At 40.7% G+C, this 24025-nt stretch overlaps 1 protein-coding gene across 1 annotated transcript in view; it reads right to left on the bottom strand.

Moving 5' to 3' along the window:
• LOC139693229 (uncharacterized) overlaps nt 1-24025 on the bottom strand; it is a 126311-nt gene that overhangs the window by 14788 nt on the left and 87498 nt on the right. Inside the window, exons 2-3 of the mRNA XM_071591370.1 lie at nt 5636-5840; nt 1123-1524 (exon numbers count right to left, since the gene is read on the bottom strand). Of these exons, the coding sequence (XP_071447471.1) occupies nt 1123-1524; nt 5636-5686 (453 nt within the window). The 5' untranslated portion in view covers nt 5687-5840. The remainder of the gene's footprint in view (nt 1-1122; nt 1525-5635; nt 5841-24025) is intronic.

Below are 24025 nucleotides of genomic sequence, written 5' to 3'. Positions count from 1 at the left end.
CACTATTCCCGCTATTGATCATATCACGTTATCATGTGTGAACTAAATCCCCAAATGTTTCCGTTAAAAGTTACAGAATTCTATAGGCATACAATGAATAATAGTAGTTTAGTGGATGATGATGCATTTATTTTTTGTGCTTAAGAAATCACTCTCAATTGAATACTTCATTTTCCAAAAAGAGGTTCTTTCAATTCTATTATAATTCTGTTTTCCAAATATGAAACCTAAATCCCTCTTTCGCAGAAAAATAACGTAAATAATTTGATATAGACTTTCGAGAGTTCGAAAATAATATTTGAGTTAGTAGTTGCATGTATTGCAACAATGTATAGGGTGAAAAAATATGAAGCTGACGGCGTACGTACGTCAAATATATTTGCAGTATTTCGCGACTGTACTTGTATTGATTGACTTTTTTTGGTAAATAAATTCTTCAATGATAAAGTGCCTTTCCAATCTTTAAAAAATAAGATTTGCACAAAAAGAATAAAGGTTCTGAAATATAGTTTGAATTTTTCTACCTTAATTTATTATTGCACTGCGCTTAATTTGCTAGTCGAAATGTAACAAAAACCTTCCAAATGATAGTTTATCAAGCCACTGCGTACGTAGTGACAACGTATTAGGCAATTCGTTACATGACTGAATGATTATTTCTTTTTTAATTTTTGTTGAGCACCTTTATATATAAAATTTAGATAATTATTTGACAATCGCTTTTTTTGAATATGGATGTTTCCGTATTTTTAACATGACTACATGTCCACCATGAAATCCTCGATCAACACTCGTGTTATGCAGAACGCAAAGAAAGTCCTTTATTAAACATATTGTTTTTCCTCTTCACTGATATTTGAAATCCGTTAGACCAGATCTTTAAAAACTGATGAGCCAACGTCATCAAACACAGCGATTCCAAAATTAATATTTATTTACGACCATGGTTTCACCATTATTTGGCATCGTCAGTGTGGCGAAATCATGGTCGTAAATGAATATCAATTTTGAAATTACTTTGTTTCATATTATCCGTATAATGGAAAAATTCCACTGAGTAATGGTGCAGGTAGTGTCATATGTCCTAGAGACTGTCAAAGAGAGAGAGTGACTGGGTATTACCTTGAGCGCGAGCGGGGCGCCGTTCCTCCGCCTCGCAAGGAGCACCCTAGCAAAGCACCCCTCGGCCAGGGTCCGTATCACATCGTAGTCGCAGCCGCTGTTGGACGAGTGGCCCTGGTAAGGCGCACCGCCGCCGAGGGCCGAGTGCGGCGGTGGCGGGCACGGGGACAGGTCGAGGTCCACCTCCGGGAGCACTGGCTCCGGGATCCGGTGCAGGGCCGACCTCTCCGAGGTGGACAGCCGGTGAACCTTTGACTCCCTTCTCCTCGGCTGCTCTCGTAGCGTCCCCGAGTCGTCCTCCGGGGCCAGAATGACCACGGTCGACGAGTCGCAGTTGGTGCTCCCATCTCCCGCGGCTCCCGAGCTTCCCTTGGCCCTCTTCCGGCCCAGGGGCCTCGCCAACTGTGGAGGGATACAGAGATGAGATCTAGTTTACGAGTGGAAATCCGTACCGAATCGGGGTGAAACCGCCGTCAGCCATTGAAAATCAATTGAGGAAAAATAAGAAAGTACTGGGTCATCACCGGGGAAATATTAATGCCACGAACATTATTTCGGATAGGGTGCATTCAAGCACCAACGTATGATGAGTGTATTGCAAGGCAAGGAATACTTGGAGCAATGACATATTTTCGACGCCGCTTCATATCAGCCTCTTACGCATTCTGAGACCGAATACGGCTAAAAGACGTCTCTTTCTGTCACACTGATCTTGGATACAGAGAACTTGCTTAATACCTGCTCCAATCCAATATCCGATGCTACACAGCGGTAAATGGAGCAAGCTACAACTAAAAGTGTAGGGCAAAAGATCAATTTATCGCACAATTGGACCTACGTTGTATTTTTCAAAAAGGACATTTCACGAAGAGAATTTTTGCAACTTATTCTTATCTGTCGTGTCTTTAATTTTTTTTAGATATAGAGATAAAGATAACATTGACTCCGGCATAAAACTATTTTGTTTACGCTTAAACATATGAAGACTCTGAACTCATACTCGCTCAGAAATACCAATATGTGGTGAAAACGGTGGATATAAATTTAAATTGCTCTAAATAAGAGTGAGAGGAGATACTTAAAAATTTAATGAGTAAGAAAAGCATGATAGTATTGCTATCTAGCTGTTAACATATTCCACTGGAAATAAAAGTAATACGAAGTAAAGTGAGATAGAATTATATGGAATAAACCATAAGTAAAATTTTAACCGGAAGAGGTTTTTTGTACGTGTTTCCTCTTTCACAGTATTGTTAGAATATCGTGCTCGGTAGGTGAATGCACGATGCCAGTGAACTTTAATTCTTAGATAATTGATTTTAAATTTGCTTCGCATTGTCAGGTTTTCATTGAATTTGTCGGTGCACTGTGGGATCAGCAAATAAATAATATCGCGGGAGCAGATTTTCGTATCCCTGAATAGCAGGTGCAAGCAGGGGGAGAAAGGGTTTTTGGTATTGCGAAGGAAAGGGAAGTGTGGTGCAGCACATGATAATCAGCGGTTTATAGTATTGCAAAGAATCTCTGCGCATGAGGTAAGGGACTGCAGGTCGGAGCAAGAAGGGTGAATCAAACACGAATGAGAGGGAGTGACCGGTAAAGATTATGGGGAACAAGTGTGAGAGTTAATTTTGGTTAGTAGAGGATAAAAGAATCACTGAAGGTTATTTTAGACAGGTAAAACCCAAAGGGAACGAGGTAAGTCGGAATTTCTGGGTAAATTAGGAGGTGTAGGAATTGATGTACGAAATTATCAAAACCTAAGGACCCAATTCCCTGCTCATCAACCGAATTTACCGCAGCATATTTCTTATGGGCAATTATATATTCTTGTCAAAAATAATCTTTGATGATTCACTTCTCCTTTACTTACCAGAGGGATTTCCACACTCTCTCCGCATAAACCTAATCCATGCACCCACTCCCCACCGCCTTCAGCTGATTCCACTCCCACTACCCAGCAATTCCTTCTATCAAGGTCAATGGCGCCCGAAAATACGGCCTATGACTAACACATGCTCCAACATTAAACCTCCTACCTTTACATTCCCAGAATGTCTTGACTTGTCGGTAAATAAAGATCTGCGTCCGCGATGTTATTTATCCGTTTAATCTACAGGGTAGCGAAATATTTGTCATGTAAAAGGTCTATTGTAGATAACTTAAAGTTTAATCATTAAGTTAGCTTAACCATCCTTAGGATCTTACAGGTTTTAATAATTGATGTTTGCCGCTAAGTAAAATACACATACCGCATAATAAATAAAAAACAAGATAATTGATATAGCAATCTAAATAGATAATTAAATAGGCTCAAATTTGTTTTATTTTATTCAAATATCATTTTGGCCATTTTATGCAGACAAATGTCTCGAAATGTTTTTGAAGAATATCATATTTACGAGGAACAGTTTTAATAAATGTGAAAGCAATACCATGAAGTTATTTGGCCTTAAAGATAACTACCGTTTTAATTAAGTACAGTCACTATCATAATTTAATGAGTAACCATTAGCTGACCAGGATTAATATTTATTAATAAAAATGAATCATAATCATGGATTTTCAATAAGAGAATAGATTTGTAGTAGCTCTTCTATCTATGCTGTTGTTTACCAATCCTTTCAATTTTTCATTGCTGACGTCTTTCGTCTCTTACTTCTCATAATTTATCCTTGGCCTTCCTCCATAATTCTCGCTTGCTATCCTTGAGTCAGCTATCTTACTACAGATGAACAAATAATATCCTTTTCCTGTTTATGCCTTCTCTCTCACCCACTCTTGGAAACACTTCTTATTTCTTTACTCTGTTTATTCATTTAATTTCATCTTTCTTCCATTGTAGTACATCTCTATTGACTCTGATAGTTTCCTTGGCATAAACATTGATTAACAAGATAAATTTTTGCTTCATTAAAAAGTTAGTAATGAATATTTTATCATCAAACAATCAGCAATAATTTGGCGATATTTGATTAATTTATTGATTGAGTTAAATAATATAGCCGAATATATATTTATGGCGCAAGAAAATTTCATTCCTGCTCGTTATCTAATATTTTACACGAATATGGGTTGTTAATGTGATGAATTAGGGATTTAAAATATAATCGGGCTATTATTATAAATAAATTTTATATGCATTCACGATATTGAACAAATACAATTTATTCGGAATCGGAGCATTTTTGTTAAGCCGTAAAGCATACGTTTGCTATGGTATCTCCGTTAAAAAATTCTTTTTGAAACGAAATTCTGTTTTCACCAAAATATATCATGGCATTTTATACCTAACCAGCTCGGAAGAAAATCACAACTCTTGGCTTCCTTTGACAAAGATTCAGAAGAAATGGAAACACATTTAGCTCGGCGTAACTTTATAATCTCAGATGTTCCGTCGTCTCTCCGGCCATTGTCGCTTCCTTTATCTAAGGGCATATCGGTGCCAAGAAGATCGAACGGAGAGACAGGCCGTGTCCTCCCTCTCCCTGCCACCCCCTTCCTCGTGCGCTAAGCTCCGAATGAGTCACTCTCGGAATAGGGAGTTATTCGTTCCGTTTAATCATTGGGATTGACGTCACTGGGCTCCCTTAATTTAGCGTCTCTCGATCTCCCTCTAAAAACTGCTGGGGAAGTAGCAGCCGCTAGCATTCGGTCGCGAAAATTGGCCAGCAATTGGGCGACGCACTTCTGCCATTCAGGAACGGTGTTCCCGTTACTTTCCCGTCAACTCTAGGTTGAATTATTTTTTTAACATTCTTAGGAACACACTGACGTACGTCATGTGTCAAATTCTATTTTTTCAGGCAGAATAGGAGTCTGGTTTCCGTACCTTCCTTGAATCTATTTTAAATGAAACTTCACGAAAGAGCTTTGATGATGTGACATAAATGATATCCCGTGATCAAAGCACATAGTCTAAATTATGAAGCTGATGAATATTGGGATCACTGGAGCATACTTTTGAAAAAATACAAGCCTCAAAGTTCAAATTTTTTGGGGGCTCGAAGTTAAAATGTCATCTTTCTGAAATAATTTTTTCCGACAGTGCACTACCCAACTCTTGAAATATCAACCGATCCGACGTGTGAACTGCTTGCTTTTAATTTCACACTGTTGAATAATTTACTTTAATTGTACATCATTATTTTTAGGCATTTTTTTGTTTATTGTCACCCTCTTGATTTTGTATCTGTAAAGGTAGGCTTACAGTCAAGTAGAAAATAAATTTAAACGACGGGCACTGTCCTATATCCTGGACCTGGAAACTAATAAGCACACCTAATCATTCGAATTGGCCTTAAAAATTTCATAATTTTACCTTCCGAAAGACACGCTGGAAATTTTTACAGGACCCGGCTATGAATTAAATGGTTCTGTCATTAATTTTTAATTTTGCGCTTAAATGGTTCGTCCGCGTGCTTTGTAGCCTCGCGGATTCCTCGTTGAGATGGGGTCCAGCCGTTAGCTAATTAATTGCCCCCGCTCCTTCACCACCCCGGCGTTCCCTTACCTTGGAGAGAAAGCTGAGGAAGGGACTCCGGCGCTTTCCTTCCGTCCTCATGCTGACCGCTTGCTCCCTCGGGAATCCCCGGAGTGGGACACGCGCTCAGTACCCCTGCGCCGTCTCCGCCCGAGCGTACGTTCCGCCCTTCTTCCTCCTTCCGGAGTCGCCTTGTGCCTTTTCCCCCCACGTCAGCTGCTCACTCGTCCGAATCCTATAAATAGAGAGAAACGAAAGTAAGGGAAATACCAAGATGAATTCCTTTTTCATATAACGAAAAAGATAAGAAGTTTTGTGCTAAAATTGGATCGAGTCCAAGACTGGAGACTTTCATGCATCAAATTGTTGTTTTCCACGACTATTATTCATGTATCAACACTGGTGGAAAATTATTGGTTGTCCATGACCACACATTAACTTTGAAAAGCAATGGGTTGTGTGTGCGTGTATTGAATCTCAGCGAATTCAGAGAGATGCATATGTCTTTCAAAGTGGTCCATTAATGAGTTTGTTCTTTCTTGCAAGTATAGTAATACAGAAATTATATCTTTTTAATGTTCAATGTTTTTTTAAGTCGTCCTTCAGTCCCTGTGTAGCACATTCCTGAATTTAAAAGAGTAAATTATTTCAATTTTTCAATCGTAATGCCAATTTAATAGTAATGTTTCGACGATATTTCTTTCAGTTTTCTAATTCGGAATACATTTCCAAAATACGTAGATTAATTACAGACATCACGTGATTTCCAATGTTATGGAATCTTACCTTAATTTTGTCATTAAATTTGTAGCTAGACTCTATAAGGGATTTGTATTTGATCTATCCATAACAGAATTCCACAGTTTAATTTTTCACATGACATTTATATGCAGACCTGATTTATGGGGTCCGTGGGCTTGAACACATATATACCACTCTGTCCAATAAATACGCGAACTGAGGCCATAAAAACTTAATTTTGCAAAATTTAGTCTACATCGATTTTTTCCCCTTCAAAGTGCTCTCCATTCGTTACTATGCAATTATTCCATCTTCTCTTCCACTCTTTAAAGTACCCTTGGAAGTCCTCGGTAGTTAAGCTTTTTAGTTTTCTCGTTGTTCCTTGATTTATTGTGTCAACATCTTCCCAGTGATGTCCCCTGATCTCATTTGTGCATTTTAGGAATAGGAAAAAGTCGCAGGGAGAGAGATCTGGCGAATAAGTAGGATAATCAAGGATGGTGATTGAATTTTTTGCCAGAAACTGGCGAACAATCAATGCTGATTATGCAGGTGCATTTTAATGATGAATGATCCATCCATCACGTTCAGTTAAAATAGTGCACACTGTTGATTTTCCTAAATACAGTTCATCAGCTATCATTCGGACAGCTTTTCGACGATCGTTAAGGAGAAGAGACCGCACACGATCAATGTTGTCGTCAACACAGGTAGTTGAAGGTCTGCCCGGCCTTGCATCATCCGTGGAATGTTTTTGGCCGTCTTTTAAACGCTTAATCCACTTGAAAACGGATGTATTATTTAGAGCATTATCACCGTAAATAGTTGTCAATATTTCTATGGAGGACAACAGAAACTAACATAACCGCCATCATACGCACAGCCTGACGATCCGCCAAGCACAGACGGCTCAATGGATCTCAGGCAACTAGCGCCGCTAGTGGGCGGGGCTATAGTCCGCGTCATAGCCGCCAGATTGCACCAGTTTGCGCAGTTAATGCACAGACCACGTTTACAGTAATTTGTAGCGTTTTTAATAATTCATACTCACGCAGCGCCGTGGATGTTTGCAATATCTCAACAGACAAGAAATGCAAGTTGCAGTACTAGCAGGATATATTCTAAATACATTATCGAGAGAGGAGTTGTGAACACGTAATCGTGAAAAATCCCGGCAAAGGTGGGTTCGGAGATATGACTTTATAGGCAGATAACATTTTAAGCAAACCATAAACAATATTTGTATTAAAATTGCCAAAGAGCATGAAATTGAATATAAACTATTGTAGCGTGGACATAATGTAATATTATGATTCAAGTAAGTGTGTAAACGGTATGCTTGTTTTGGAGCAATACTTTTATAAAGTGTTAATATAGGCCATTTTATCGGTAAAAATTATTTCAGTACGCATGAATTTGATTTTTAAGAATGCCGCATATCGCCGATGAGCAAATCTATATGGGATAGGGTTGTCGTTGAAATTTACCTTTTCCAGGAAATTATTTTATCACTCCGTCATATACTTGAGTAACCGACATTGTCATTGTGTCAGTTTCAGAAGAACAATCAGAAAATAATTTCTCATTATCTCTAACTTCGAGATGGGGTGGTAATTTCGTAAAGAACCTCATCCTTAAAAACCTTACGCAAGCTTGCCAGATTCATTCAACCGCTATCGTTTAAGTAATGGCGATCCACATTCAATGAGGAATGGGCGAGAGAATAAAAAATGCGAATATTAACTAAACGTATCTACATGGCAGAAATGTTTTCGACACAATATCAAGTAGTCCTCAATTGCAATTCAGGAAACCTAAGTACGTACCTCATTACAATGATATAATAATATGTAGATCGCAACTGGTAGTAGAAATTCATGTTATGTCAAAGAAATATTATAAGTTTTCGTTCATGAAATACATTTCGAACAAAAATAGTAGCCCGCCACATGATTCAACGGGAGAGAAAGGGAGAGAATCACCATTTCACTTCTCTCAGATAGGATTTCACCTCGTGACAGCCGTTGATTTACCGAATATATTTTGGCATCTCCAGTTCACCGTGTTCCATAGGGCGTCCGGTCCAAAAACAGTAGGCGGAGACTAGTGATGAGTATTAATCCATTGGCTGTGCGGCCCTCACTGCAGGAAGATTTAACGGGCCTTAAAGCTGTCGCCTAGCGGGAAAGGGGGGAGACCCACGGAGATTTGGGCTGCGGATGGGGGCGGGCATGAACGCCGTAAGCACTCGGGCAGAGTTTGGCTTGTGTGTGCTCTTGGTCGAGACGGGACGCTCTTTGTGAGGAGGGTAGAGGGAGGCGTGTGGAAGGCGAGGTATAGGCGAGGGTCGTGAGGCGACTGGGCGGGGAGAAACAGGGGCGGGGAAGGCGCTGTCCTCACCCTGGTCACTGCCGTTTCTTTCGGCGCTGTCAGCAACAGCAGTCGCGGCAAGAGGAGGAAGGAGGGCGAGGCAGCAGCGGGGAGCCGATAGCGGGGGGCCGCCGGCGGCGGGGGGTAAGAAGCACTTCTCTTCCGCGAAATCAGCGCTCTTTCTCTATTTCTGCCCCCCCTCCTTTCTTTCCCGTGGCGGAGCGGGCTCTTCCGGACGTCTAGGACCACGTGTGGGCGGGAGAATGCCTGCGGTGGATGGGCGCGCTCCGATGAAAGGAGTTGGGAGAGTGTAGGAGGATTTTGGGCGTGCAATGGGTGGCAAAGGAGTAGATGGCAGGGATATATGTTCGTGGTACCGGCAAGGGAGACTGTGACGAAAGGGAGACGGGAGGGAGCTCTAGTTGGTCAGCATTTAATCGGACTTACACCAAATCTAAGAGACCCGTTTAGCAAACGAACTGTTATCGAGTCTCTAGTGTTAGTATCAGTCTCTATGAATTTTGGATGAATATAAATATATGTCGTATAGTAATAAGGCATGAAAACGACTTATTTTTGTCAAAGTTTGTTCTCACATTTTGCTAGACGTATTGAGTTTTCTACATTCCAATGTGGCCACAGTTGGCATTACCTCGAATACGAGTGCAAAACTAAAAAGGTTAACATTTGATTTTAACCCAAAGCATACGAGAAACGGAGCTGTAGCGAGATACCTATACGATATCATTCTGCCACTCGGTCCGCCTCTGAAGCAGGATTTTCATAACGTTTCCGGGAGGCTACCATAAATCAATAGGGTTGTACTCAATTCTAAGCTAAGAACTCACGACCACTTTCCTCTTTACTCCTCAAAGATAAAGAAGGATTCAGCATTCACCGAACAAGGGTATAACAGGTTTCGAATGCATTGGAAGAAGCGGATTGTCATCGAGTTGACGCCGGACTAGAGAAGAAAGAGCGAGGTTCAGAAGAAGGGTCCTTGGGTAATAAAGAGTGCAGGTGGAAGGATGGGGCAATCGATATTGCCATTGCCCTTGGTGCCATGGGAGTGGGAAAGAGGTCGGGATCGAGGCTTAATTTGAGAGAAAGGAAATCGGGTTGGTGTATTGGCTGGCTGTTAAATCTGATTCCCGAAACGTGTCCTATAATTAAAAATACTTTATGACGCTGTCATTACTGTGATGGCAGGGATTTTCCATGCATAGTTTTATCCTAGTGACATCTATGCTTGAGTGGTGGCTGATCGTTCTCAATTTATAAGTTAAGATGAAATCTAAGCAATCATTTTGTCCATTGTAAAATTTGATATCAATTTATTTAAGTCACCCAAATTAAATAAATTTCATCAGAACGATTTTTTTATACTTTTATCTTTGACTTTTCTTTATTTAGCACTTGGTTATATTGCGTTAATTTGTCATGATTAAAATTAATTCTTGAAAGGAAATAAGGCAATACGGCAATTGTAGAGATGCAATGGACTATTATATTTCCCGACCGACGGCTTAAATTTGATACTTTATGACATGAACCGTATGGAAGGGCTTCCATTTCCTTTTGAATATCACGCAAAGGGAAATTGAGGCACAGAACTTCATACAGAAACAGCCAGTGGTGTGTTAATATCATCGCACCAGACGCATTTATTGAAGAAAGAAGGCATCGACGTTGGATTTTTCGTGGTTTTTCCTCCGTGTTCTCTTCCTCTCCTTCACTCCGCCCTTGGCCTCATTACACAGCCACTTCGAAAATGTAGGAGCAAGCGACCCCATCCGACGAGTGCCTTACCTTCAACAATAACTACTACACATTTAGTATCTGGAGGGGGAGGCCGTTCTTCTTGAACCGAGGACAGGTTTGGCAGAGGGGGAGGGATCGGGGTTTGGGTGACCGTGGGTGGAGGGTCTGGGGGTGGGAAGAGCGGGTGTGTCTCGAGGGTTTCTGGAGATTTCCCTCGCGGATGAATCGGCCGGTGGATGGGACGGCTGGAGATGGATGGGGCGGCATCGGAATTGGATCGCCTGGAGAAGCGAGGGAGGAATGGGGTGGGGTGGTTGGAGGCGGACGGGGACAGAGTGGGGGCGGAAAAGGTATAAATAAGGGCTTAAATGGAATTAAGATTGGTTTTCGGACGGAGGAAATATGTGGGTGTGGCTGAATGGAGATCTTTGCGATAAGGGAGGCTGTTTCAAATATATATATATATTGATATGAAGACAGAGGAGAGTGAAAAATGGAGGTCGAGGAAATGAGAAAAGGTCACGTTAGGTCACGCTTTCGTGAGAACGGGCTTAAAGGGTCAAGGGTTACTGGGATGGGAGCGTAAAGGTGGGAGGGGAAAGATGACTGGATAAGGGACAGTTAGGGAAAAATAGTAAGAGAGAGACAGTGGAGTGGGGAAAATGAGTTCATGCCGCTTAAAATTGAAGTTAACATTACGAACGGTTGGCATTTTATTAACTTAGGTCTACAGATGAAACCTATAAGATGTTTTTACATTCAAAGATTAATAATGGTCGAATTATTATAATTGTGCGTATAAATTGCTGGAGAGTTTAGTGAGTGGCAATTAGTAGGTAATCTTTATATTCGCTTATTGCAAGGCTGTAGATGTTTTATTCATACCTTCGATTCTTTTCTCTCTAGTTTTTTACTGTAACTTATTCCATTCTTTGTTTGTAGATGTGTTGTTACATCAAAAGTGCGCAAGTAATAATGTTTATATTTCAATATATTAATGTGATACTAAAATGACTCTGTCAGTGACATAGTAAACACGTAAAGTCGTCTAAGGTTAATAGTATTTCCGGGTTATGTTATCATTAAAAATATTACTTATTTAAATTATCATATTCTGTGAAACCCGCATAAAATTTATAATAACAGTTAAGTTTACTGTACGTTATTGTTGTTAATTTCTGATTGGTTGCCATTGATACCAAGGCTGGCAAAAAATTATAGTTAAACAGCCTTCACCCGAGGTTTCTCGAAATGGATAATCATCATGAATAGTTACTATAAAAGCCTAAATTTAATTGGCAGATTTACACAAATAGGTAACTTTCCATCCACGAACACAAATGATGAGATGAGAGTATTTGTCTTAAAAGTCAATGATTATAAAATATTAACTTTTCCATTGGCCCTAAAAATAAATATAGTTAATTTATATGAAAATCAATTTTCTTTTTAGACGATGAAAAAAAGTAAAAAAACACATTACAAAGCATCATATTCTATCCTTTCTTTGTGCGCATTTTATAATTGATGAGCTAGAGAGTACATATTAAAAACCTCTTCGAAATATATTCCACATGATTGTTGTGCGATAATTAGACTCAGTTTTCACAACCGAAATATGCGAGGGAAAAGAGAGAGAGAGATCATTAATATAATTTTATTTGGTCTACTGTTTCAAAAGTATCTAGTCGTAATAAGTGTAAATACTTAATCAAAAATTAACGTGATCCTGGTCATCCCAGGAGATAACCAGGATCACATTAACCTTCGCCGGCTTAAAAAATTACTTCAGTTCAAATTCCGCATGGATAAAGAATCCACTGATATTTATTTTTATTATATTTTGTCTCTTGAATTGAACCTTAGAATATTTTTATGACAATTGAATCCGTGGGTCCTGTCATCAACTAAATCAGTTAGTGATCGCCAAAGACGTAATCAAGCCAAATAACAGAAGACGAATCAAGACCGAAAGAAATCCGAAGGAAGAAACCCAATGAGAATGGCCGATGGGTGTCGTTTGGAAGGAGTGAAGACGGCAAAGCAGGGTTCATCTGCTTCCATTAACTTGTTTCGCTGTACGACGAAGCATTTAGCGGCTATATTTTATTTCCAGGGCGGGAGGGAAGGAGAATGGGATGGGTGAAGGCATGAATGGAGCTGGGGCGTCGGATGGGGGGAAGGACGAAGGATGGTGGAGGAGGGGAAGAGGGTGGCGGTAGAGCGCGGGGGAAAGAGAGAGAGAGAGAGTGGAGGGAGGGGCAGAGGCAAGCAAACAGATAAATAGAGGTGAGAAGGCGTAAAGGTTATAAAGCAGATAGGCTTTCATTCGGCGGCATTCATTTCCGTCGGGACTGGGGCGTGGGGTGGCCCTTCCTCGTAGATAACCTTCGACTGTTTGTATTGTGGGTGTGACGCGATACCCCTCCCCAATCCCCCTCCCCAATCCCCCTCCCCAATCCCCCTCCCCCGAACCATGATTTCTGTATTCTTCCTCACGATTCGGTCCCCCTCCCCCTCCGAAATTTCTCTAAGCTCGGCCCCTCACACTCCGCGCCCCCTTCTCTTCCTTTCTGTACTCTCCCGGTGGTCGTCGATCTCAAAGGGGGATGGGAGAGATGGATGGACACGTAAATGGAGGGGAGGGAGGGGATGTGGGGTCTGTTAAGGTGGGGGTGTGAAATGGGAGAAAAGGGGTTGGAGGGAGATGGGGGCTTCCATTTTGGTCACTCCTTTCAGCCGTCCGCCCGACTAACACTCTGACCGCCCCTTTATCTCTTTTCCCTAGCCCGCTATCCTTTAACGCGCATTGGATGGGGAGGCGAGGCAAGTTCGTGGGGCGGGTTCGTGTGTGCGGGAAGGGCTGTGGTGGAGAAGGGAGTTGCCGTTGGGGAGCTGACATTTCAAAAAGGCGAATTCCATCTCCTGAATAGGTTAGATACGAGAGGGAGTGAGAGATAACGGGCGGGGAGGACGAGGGGAGCGTCCCGGCAATTTAGACCGACGGCGCGAGGGGGTCGTGGGAAGTGCGTAGGCATCTTTGTGCCGCAGTCCACAAATCCGTAGCCCCCGGACGCTTTTGTAATTCAAGAGAAGTGGTCAAAATATTTAACGACCAATAGAGTAGAAGAAAAAAATCTTCGAAGAAGACTGCTTAAGGACTAGGCGGATGGAGTTTCGTTATTTTTCATTGAGTCCCGAGGGTAATGTTCTTTTTCGAGAAAAATAAGTTTGAGAAAATATTTTACCTGTTCCCTTTGGGAGTCATCGCACCCCATTTTTAGCGTCCAAGGTTGGCATTGACATTTTTTATACTAGAGTTATTATAACTGGTGTGATAATATCAATAATTGAACTTTAGTGTTCATGTTCATTTAAGTTTACATTTGAAATATGATGCATTTATTCCGAGTGTAAGAGATGGAAATGGAATATTCGTCATATTAGCAAAATAACAAATTCATGTTTATTATGCTCAATTTTTAATTAATAACTACCCAAAACCATTATATTTAATTTGCTCACCACCTTACTTGAATAATTAATATAATAATTTGTTAAATATATCAATAAAGTGAATAAAAAGAAATATCTGTTTCGTTTCGAGTTTTCCCTCGCATAAAACTGATAAGCATAGAAATTAACTGTATACTCACCGATGAGTGTCTTTGAGAGGATGATGTTTATATTCCCTGGTAATGTTTTTTCTAAATATTTGTTATTGGTATAATAAATTGAATAGAATCTATGCATGTAGGTATTTATTTTTATATCTTTTAGACACGGATTAACAAGAATGATTTCCTTTTTTCACGAGAGGGTCACTTCATTTAAAGTTGTGATCTCATGCAATCCTGCCAGAGGTGATGGAGGTATATGTACACAGTATCCCAGGATAATTTAAAGAACTCAATAGCGGGTAATTTTTAATGTACGATACCTCATATGCGTTTACTGACATTATCATTATGTGTATACGGCCCTACTGTTAGAGTTTTTTGTTAATGTTTGTTTGAAGAGAATCATCTGTCCGTCAACTAAACCTAAAACTAAGAAGTGTCTGTTTTCACGCACGCATAAGGCTTTCTTAACTTCTAGTATTGAATCCACACGTTTCTCATGTCAATCAACACTCGATGGATTATTATAATGCAGAATAAGCTGAAGCAGAATTTTGCAACTTTGACAAAATTCAAGGATAATTAAATATTGGCATTTAAAGTATCTATCTTTATAGAATAGTAGTACAGTTAACAAATGTTTCGTACAACTTTCTCATTTATTATTCCATTCAAATTAAAGCCACCAGCCGAAGGTTCATACACCACTCCGACATACTATTCCACAGAGAGTAGTTGATCCATAGAATACCTCGTCTATAAAAATGTTTTTATGAACTATTTCCTTGTTTTTATTTTTTCCCATCGTCAATATCTTCATTTGTTGCGATGCTAAGCGCTTAATGTACACATAATTTCTACCTTTTCATGCTTCCAAGTTTCTTTTTTGGATTTTTAATGTTCAGTGAAAGTCAGATCAAGGATGAAGGATATATTTTGAACTCAGACATGTCCATAGAATCCAAGAATATAGATACTGGGGCAAAATTACTCAGAGATTTTTTATAAGATAACATTTCAAAAGAATAACCTTGATTAAGATAATTCCCTTTTAATATTTCTGTGTCACTACAGGTTCATTTCCTATTCCTCCTATATTTAATTGATTCTTCCATTTGAATTCAACATGAACTGCCAGCCAACCATGTCTCAATTGTGAGTTAATATCACTTCACCACAAAGATTAATGAAGACACCACCTTAATTGACTTGAAAGACTTAAGATGCGGAATGGGAAACGGGAACGAATTTTATAGTTCTTTATTCCTCTTTGAAGGCGCGCAGTAATCACATATGTGATTCACATAGGTCGCCAATTGCGCATTCTCCTCTAACACCCCATTCTGGTCTGGAGAAAGCATTTTGATGAAACGTGCGTCTTGCCTTCGTCAACTTGTTCCCCCCTTCCTCTGGCAAACTTCCCCAAATTTCATGCTCATTTGACCTTCAAGGGTGTGTGCAGCCATTAAGATTTCAAGTAACCAGGTGGACGCCCTTGGTAAAGTAATATTTGACGTCCCTTCCCCAGTTGATAATTCGTGTGTTTATCCCGGTGGCTCAAAGCACTGAAATATATTACCCCTCCTCATCCTATAAGGAAACGCTTATATTTAGCCGCTCTCGTTCATAAAGATACCACTCCTTGGACGGTTGCTGGTGCACTCGACTCGGATCTCCGTTGCTCGTATGGTGCTCTCAACGTGGCACGTTTTGGGACTTAATGGCTCACGTCATAAAGGCGGTTGGGTTTCGTTCAAACTTGGGCTTTTATTCAAATCAAATTGGTGTATTGCATTCGCTTTAGTGCCATTATTAAGACTAATTTCTCTCAGCAGAGTTTTACGCGTGTCATGTCCTTGATAATGATCATATAACCAAAAATATATCAGAGTAGTGGTGTAAGCATGTATTTAACAGGGATTTCATAGAAATCTGTGAATTTAACAATGATTCATATGTATGTTTATGAAATGATGAATAAAAAAAGTTCCCCGAATTCAACAGAAACTGCACAATACTCACTTCAACTGAGAATAATTATGAATCATATTTTTCTGTACTTACCGTTCAATCATTAAGCTGAAATATCAATTGAGGTGAAACGCATATGATCCGTCTTAATGGACTCAGAAACGCAAAGAAAAAATGTATTACGTCACCTGCAAACACTAAAGAAATGATCACGACTATCATTCCTTGCTTATAATGCTTTTACGTCATGGCTTGAAAGAAAAAACGATAAATTGTCGGGCGCGTTTTCAAATTTAAGGCCCACGAACGGGTTCGAAGTCTGCAAAAGGAACTCGGAGACGAAAGAGAAACGAAGGGTGAAATGTGCAGAAGGTTTTGAAAGGCGTCCTTCGTTCCTCCCGTGATATTTGGGAAAATTGGATCGGGTCTATTGCGAGCGCACGACATAGCGGAAGGCACGGGAATACATGGGGGGGCAACGTGAAAGCAATGACGCGGGCCCCTTAAGAGTATCGAGACGAACCAGCGATGGACGTGGCCAACTCCCTGTCACTCCTAGGACCCCCGCCCACTTATCCCCACTACTTTGCCCATTTCGAAGAGGGGAAGAAGAGGCAAGTGGAGAGACGCCTCCCGACCACACAGCCTCTCCCATTCTCCCCCATGACCGCGCCCCTTTCAAAACCGCCCGCAGCCTCCCGAAGAGTGGAGTCTCTTCCCCTCCTCACTTCCAGAGAGAAGGATTGCTAATCGCACGGGGCGACGAAAGAGAGAGGCCCTCACGCGTCTGCCAATTAGGGCAGGGTCTTTTTTTTTAAAGGGGGAGGGAGCGGCGAAGAGGGTTGGTAGGATTTCCGAGGGGGACGACACGTGGAGGAGGATCAGAGTGGGTGGTGAGTGGAGGGTGGGAGTGGCCGGCCACTTCTCCGCTCTCGGCATTGTCTTCACTCCGAGGAAGGCTTCTTGGGCGAGAAGAGGGTCCGGAGGAGGGGGATAGGAAGTGTGGAGGTTCGGAGAGAAGGGATTTTTGAGGAGGAGACGAAAGAGCAAATAGAAGGGCGCGCGAGAGAGGAGAAGAGATGTGAGGTGGTGGGGGAGAGGGGAATGGGGGTAGCCTCAAGACGGTGTGCTCTCTGAGCCAATGGGAAGGAGTGGATGGAGAAACAAAGAATGGAGTGTGGAAAAGGAAATGGGTGGTGGAGAAAAAAATCCTAGGGTCTGAGGTTCACCGAGTGTGAACTCCAATCATCATGGCGTAAAACATCTTAATAAGTCCCAACCTCCTCCCCGTAACATCTTTTCCCAATAGTTTTGTGCCTCTTATCGATTGTTTTGGGCCTCAATAATTACGAGTACCTAGGGCATCAAGTATTTTGTAGCTGATAAAAATAATATTGAGTTGCTCTGACCCTATCTCCTGTCGAATTCCCTCGCTCCTTAATTCCTTGCGTCGATTCAAAATGTCAATTTGTTTAGAGAAAATTACTTTTTCGTTTTTGAAATAGGAATATACATATTTTGGTCACACTTCAACCAATAGCTGGCGCGTCATCGTTCCTTTTCAACTATTCTAGCGTATTTTTAGAAGATGGCTCTTCGAGATCGTGATATCAAGCTGTGCCCGACCGAGCTATGTTTATCTTGAAAATGTCACGTTTTATGAACTGTCGCTCCAGTATATTGAAGGATTTCCGTTTCGGGAAAATTGTTACGAGATTCTAAATTTGGTGGATATTAACACAAAACTGATTTTTTCGCGAAGCAGGTATGTAGGTCACAAACTTACCAATGTAAAAGATCATGTGTCGGTGTTTCTGTGAGTTAGTTTGTCTAACTTCGGCGCCATCGTCTGTTGTTAATGTTATTTTTAACTGCTCCCCAGTGAAATTCAACCGCGGCTGTCACAGACAGCCCTCTCGATCTTCCTTCCTCCCTTCGCGTAGCGGTTGAGACGACTCGGAACACTCTCCCACATCCTCGTTGATCGCGTGACGTATTTTGGGGACTACTCCAAGTAAGAGTTACGTGACTCGTTGGTATTCCTGCATGTTTTAACCGCAGGTGCAAGCCATTCTTACCAGTATCTTGATAAGTACCACGACATGGTGACTGTGGGTGCTAAATTAAAAATTTTTAATTCGCTAAATTTTCTTCTTTTGTGATGAAAGTATGATTTTAAGTGTAAAATGGTGCGTTTTGCATTAATCTATCGTGATGTGAAATGCTCATTTTCTCTAAAATAGAGAAGAGTTTTCGATGAACAGCAATAATATTTTTTAAATTCCCTTAGGTGGGAACGCCATCCGAAAATTTCAATGCAAGTGATTGAATGGTTACACTAAATTGTTTCATTCAGTATCCAATTTTTTTAAAGCGCATAGAAATGCTGTACATAACATTTGTGTACATCGATTGTTTTGAGAGATAACTGGAAGTTTTTCTAAATAACCATTATGGAAAGGAATGAAACAAAGTTTCTAATGTGTTGATTTTGCTATGGAGCTCTCTCTCTCTCAATCGTTTTGAGACCAAGCAATAAAATAATTCAATTATAATGATCCCAAAACACTCCCACCTATCTCAGTTTCTTATCAGAATTTTAATTGAATGGAATAGTTACAATACACTTAAAGTCGTTTTATGCCGGTATGTTCTGATGTTTTCAAATAATGCCTTCTAAGCCGGTGTATTGACTTATATCACTTCAGACAGAGTAGTTTTCAGTTACATTGTCTGAAAAAACCAAATTCGATTGGATTGATAACAGGGACTGCGGAGTCTTAATTATGGGCTCAATATAAAATAACGGGAGAGAGATAAAGAAAGAATCAAGACTCAGTTGATTTGATGGAAAGAGAATCTCTGGTGATTTATTTCTCATAGAGTTCGCCCAACTTTTCAATATCCCACTAATCAATGAAGCAATTTCAGAGTATAAAAATCATTCGCCTTGACTGGTATCCCAGTCAAGGCGAATGATTTTTATACTCTGATATTGTTGCATTGTAATGCACACTTAGCGGATGACTCCGATAAAAGTTATTGTCGCAGTTACTTGAAATCCCACTAATCAAATAAACGAGTCACAATCTGCAAAATTTATAAAAATGTCCAAAAAAAATTCTCAATAATCTCATTCGGTTCTTTTGTACATAAAAATACCTTCATTTTCTAATGACGTAATACGAACGAATGTCTTGAAATACCAAGTACATTCACCATCTCCGCTATATCCCTATTAATTATTCACTCTAGCATCGGTAGTTAAGCAAACTCCAACGTCATTTCTCAACAGAAGTATTCCCGAATGGAAAAAGTTTGTGCGGCCGCGAAGCACCCGCGTCCTCAGGAGGGCTTCAACTTGCGATGTCGCCGAGCATTCGAATAGACAGACGATCCCCCTTTCCTCCACTTCCGTCCTCCGGGCCAACCGGACCGCCGTTAATTAAGAATGCACCCATACATTTCCGATTCCACGAAGATAAATCATTGGCAGTGGAGAACGCGGAGGGCGTCTTAGTCGTTGGGATGAAGGGGGGGGGTGTGCTGGGGCGGCTGTTGGGTGGTGCTGGGGTGGTGGAGGGAGCGGACGGGCGAGGAGGTCGGAAAGTTGGTCGGTTGGTTGGGTGGTGCTCGGATGGAGGCAAACCTAGATTCCTGAGAGTATGACGCGAGTCTCATGGGGACGAGAGCAGGAGGGAGGGTGGGGTAAGGGAACGAGGGTGTGGAGGCGGGGGTTGGGGCGCGGCTCGTTCGGGGGAGGGGACCGCAAAGGTCAGAGGTGATTCCCTTGATGCATGAAGAGTATTATCCCCGCGAGAGTCTGCGTCTCCCATTATTTCTCAGGGAATGCGCTCGATTAAGGCGAATACTTTAGGTCTAATTATCGCTGGGTGGTCACGTGGAAACGGAAGAATGGCGCCATCTCCTGGGCAGTGGGCACATCTCCCTCGCTCCTTCCCCGCGTCCAACTCCTCTCGTGCGGGACGTGTGTTCCCATTACACCCCTCTCCTCTCCCACACAGGTCAACCCATTCGATTTATATGAATAGCGGTAACAGTCGTGGGATTGTTTTGAATTCCTATATTCCCTCTGGTTTAGAAAGATTGAGGGCAACCGTCATCGGTCGTCTTCCCCTTTAACGATTCGACATATTGTGGAGGCTCTGGCGCAATCCTTTGGTAACAATACGGCATTCTATTTGAATCCCAGATCACGCTAAAGGTTAAGACTCTTTTTCATCAATCTTGATAATCTTACCTAACCGAAGTTCGTTACTTGCTTTGAATGCAAGCTTGTAAAACTGTTTCTTTCTACGTTATGTCTGTCGTTACTTCTGTCGTGTCACAAATAGAAACATGCTATACACAAAAATAAATTCAACACTAAAAATTTTTCCATGTTCGTAGAAAAATACCCTGAATTCGGCGCACGATGGATGTACAAATCACACCCATTTGAACCTTCTCTGCCTTGATAGAATGAGTAGCCTTGAACAGATTTTTTATCGAACTTGTGACTAGAAATGACATTAAAATAATGTTATGTAATGATGATGAGATTCAATAATTTCGGAGTATTATATGAGTCGCTTATGAAAATCTCATGTACAATGGTGTTTTAACCGGCGGAGAAAACGAATCAAGTTGATCTCTGACGCCAGAGAGACAATTTTAACATGTATCTCGGTCGTGTTAGGAACGTTGGTGTTCCGGGCCCTTTGAGTCACTCCCACCGAAGTGACGTAAGAGGTCAGACGGAATTGGACATGTCTCGGTAATCATGTGCGTGATGAAAGGAAAATGACGAGTGGGAAATAATGAAAGTATGAAATGAATGTGTGAGACTATGGCGTGGACAAAGTCCTCCGGAAACTTCCAACCGCGTCGTTAATTTCCTAACTCGCATCCATCATCCGAATCGTGTGCTTTGATTTTTACCTTCGCATGTCTGTTAACTGAGATGTTTCATCTTTCCCAAAAGTAACGGCGCTAACGTATTGGTGCGGAGTCTTGAAAGAATATGAACGCACTAAAGGAGATACCAGAAGTCGAAGAACACTCTACGACATCGCACTCATCTCGATGATAAATTGCTAATGCATAAGTTTCGAAATCAGTAGCTAGCTTAACCACGGCATTAGTCTGCAAAGTACTCTATAAACCTCTAAATTACGAGGGATTAAGTTTTGTATATCTCACGCCGTATCACCATTTATCACTTACTTCATTCTTTAAAAATATGGGAAGAATTAATTTTGCATCACACAAAGTCTTATCCCTACTTTTAGACAGGATGATTTATGTTAGTTCTACGCATGTAATCCCTTTAAATATGTCAGATTGGAGTTAAGCTTTCAGAGTCAGTTAAGCTTTATCGTTAAAATGAATGAATGGTTTTAGATCACCGTGAACATTACTCGGACATTTGTTTTATTCGTTCCTTACAATTCAGGGTTAATTATTTTCTGTTTTGAAAAAATAAACGTTAGATTTTGCTTTCGGAGAAGAGAAATATGATTATTTCATATCGCTGCAAGCCATAAAAAAGATATTTTTTTGTTTTTCAATGGGTTACCATAGGAAAACTAACGATTTCCGTATCTTTTAAGTAAAAAATGGTATTTGATAATCGATTTTAATCGAATTAAATTTAAATATGTGGAGTAAAAATCGAGGTCAAATCGGAAAATGCCATTTCTATTATTTGCCATAAGAAGGGCGTGGTAGTCCCCTTGGTGGAACGCCATCTACCAACCAGTGGCCGGGTTTTGATTACAGGTGACGCCCCTGGGCACCCTACGCTTCCCTCAAGGTTTAATTTAGATGTGTGGAACGGACTTTCTTTCCACTTTAATATATACTCTAAAAAGAATAAAAAATGTATACTTCTGTAGTTTTAGAATAGAGGTTTGTATAAAAAGCAGCGATTACAATTTTCTCATCATGTGTGTGTTAAGTGATGAATTCAGACCCTCGGTTAGTGCACGCATGATCTTATTGGTATTGATAAGATAAGATGTGCACATCATTATCACAGAAAATTTGGCGATGCAAAATGTCTGCGCTACCTCGCCTCGAATGTCTTGACGGATTACAAAAAGTAGAGTCGAGTGCCTGCTTGCTAAGACCTTATACAACAGCATCGCGACGATTTCCAAACCCCATTACAGTCCCGACTTGCAACCAGCAGACTTCCTATTATCAAAAGTGAAATCCTCTCGCAAAGGACGCCGCAATGGGACCCTAAATGCTATCAAAGAAGCTTACACGCGTACCCTTAAGGACCTTCTAGAATCTACCAATCAGGGATCCATCGAATCGTGCAAAAGCCGCTGGAAAAAGTGCGTCGACGCTCAAGTGATGTACTTTGAAGAATATTGAGGCATTGTAGCAATATCTGAAAGAAATCTATTTTTCAAAACTTTTTTCCCGATACTTTCTATACACACCATACATATATATATATATATATATATATATATATATATATATATATATGCATATACACAATATAGAAACACATAACAAGTTCACTCACACGTTATTTGTTGATCATTTCGACGGAATTCTGCTCCGTCTTCATCGGAAGATATAGAAGTAGTAGAAGTGATTACTTCTATATCTTCCGATGAAGACGGAGATGAATTCCGTCGAAATGATCAAGAAATAACGTGTGAGTGATCTTTTTATATGTTTTTATATTGTTTGTTGCTGTCCAATTTATTATTCAACACTTCCGTGTTACGTCGACGAAATCATCTATATATATACATATATATATATACATATATATACATATATATACACATGCATATACGAGGGTCATCCGGAAAGTAGTACCCGTTCGTGCCGCATGAAGTGCTGACGACGCGAGTAGCCGCTGGACGAGGTCAGATAGCTTCAGTGGCTTGTCTGCCTTCTCTGAGCCAAGTTGCGTGACGCTAGCATTGCCTGTGTTGTTTCTGTGATTGTTTACAATGTTTAAAAAAATTGAGAACGCCGCCAGTTGTGAAGTGAGGGCAGTGATTAAATTCCTCAATGCAAGAAACGTTCGCCCATGTGATATTCATCGCCAATTAAAGGAGGTGTATGGAGACAATGTAATGGACGAGTCGTCTGTTCGGCGGTGGTGTCGCAACTTCAACATGGGGAGGGGGAACACACACGACGATGAGCGTTCGGAGAGACCGTCTGTCATTACAGACCAACTGGTGAGCTCAGTTGACGAATTCGTGAGGAACGATCGGCGCGTCACAATTGATGACATCTGTGAGCATTTTCCCAATGTTTCTCGAACAATTGTTCATGAAATTGTTAAACACCATCTGCATTATGCAAAAATTTGTGCAAGATGGGTCCCTCGCGTATCTCAATGAGCTGGCGGCGAAGGACTATGCAGCAGGAATACAGAAACTTGTCACACGTTATGACAAATGCCTTAATTTGCTTGGAGATTATGTTGAGAAGTAGTTTAAAGTATCCTCTTTCAAATAAAATTTTTTATGTTTGTTAATATTTACTTTTGTGTCTTTATTTCACGAACGGGTACTACTTTCCGGATGACCCTCGTACATGTATAGATATATGTGTGTGTGTGTGTGTGTGTGTGTGTGTGTGTGTGTGTGTATATGTGTGTGTGTAAAATACACCTACCGTTGAGCTTAGCATTGACTGAGCTCAACCTTCACTCATTCAATCAACCTTCGAGCAAAATACTGTGGCTGGTTGGCGTACACGCTGTAACGGTCACAAAGGAGATAGGTCTATGCAAACGCAGATGATAAATTAGTGAAAGCAGAAAGAGTAGAATCGAAAATATCGTAGAAAACTAAAATGATCGATAAAATATATAATTATTTATTGAAAAATATTTTCAAAGAAATCAATACTAGATTGTCCACTTCAGCTTTTAATAGAGCTAGCCATTGTAAATGCGTTCACTCAAATAAATGAT

The sequence above is a fragment of the Hetaerina americana genome, unplaced genomic scaffold (assembly GCF_022747635.1).
Source record: "Hetaerina americana unplaced genomic scaffold, ioHetAmer1.1.p SCAF_1, whole genome shotgun sequence".
NCBI classification, from domain to species: Eukaryota; Metazoa; Arthropoda; class Insecta; order Odonata; family Calopterygidae; genus Hetaerina; species Hetaerina americana.
Note: the sequence above shows the minus strand (reverse complement) of the source record. Positions and strands in the feature narration are given on the sequence as shown.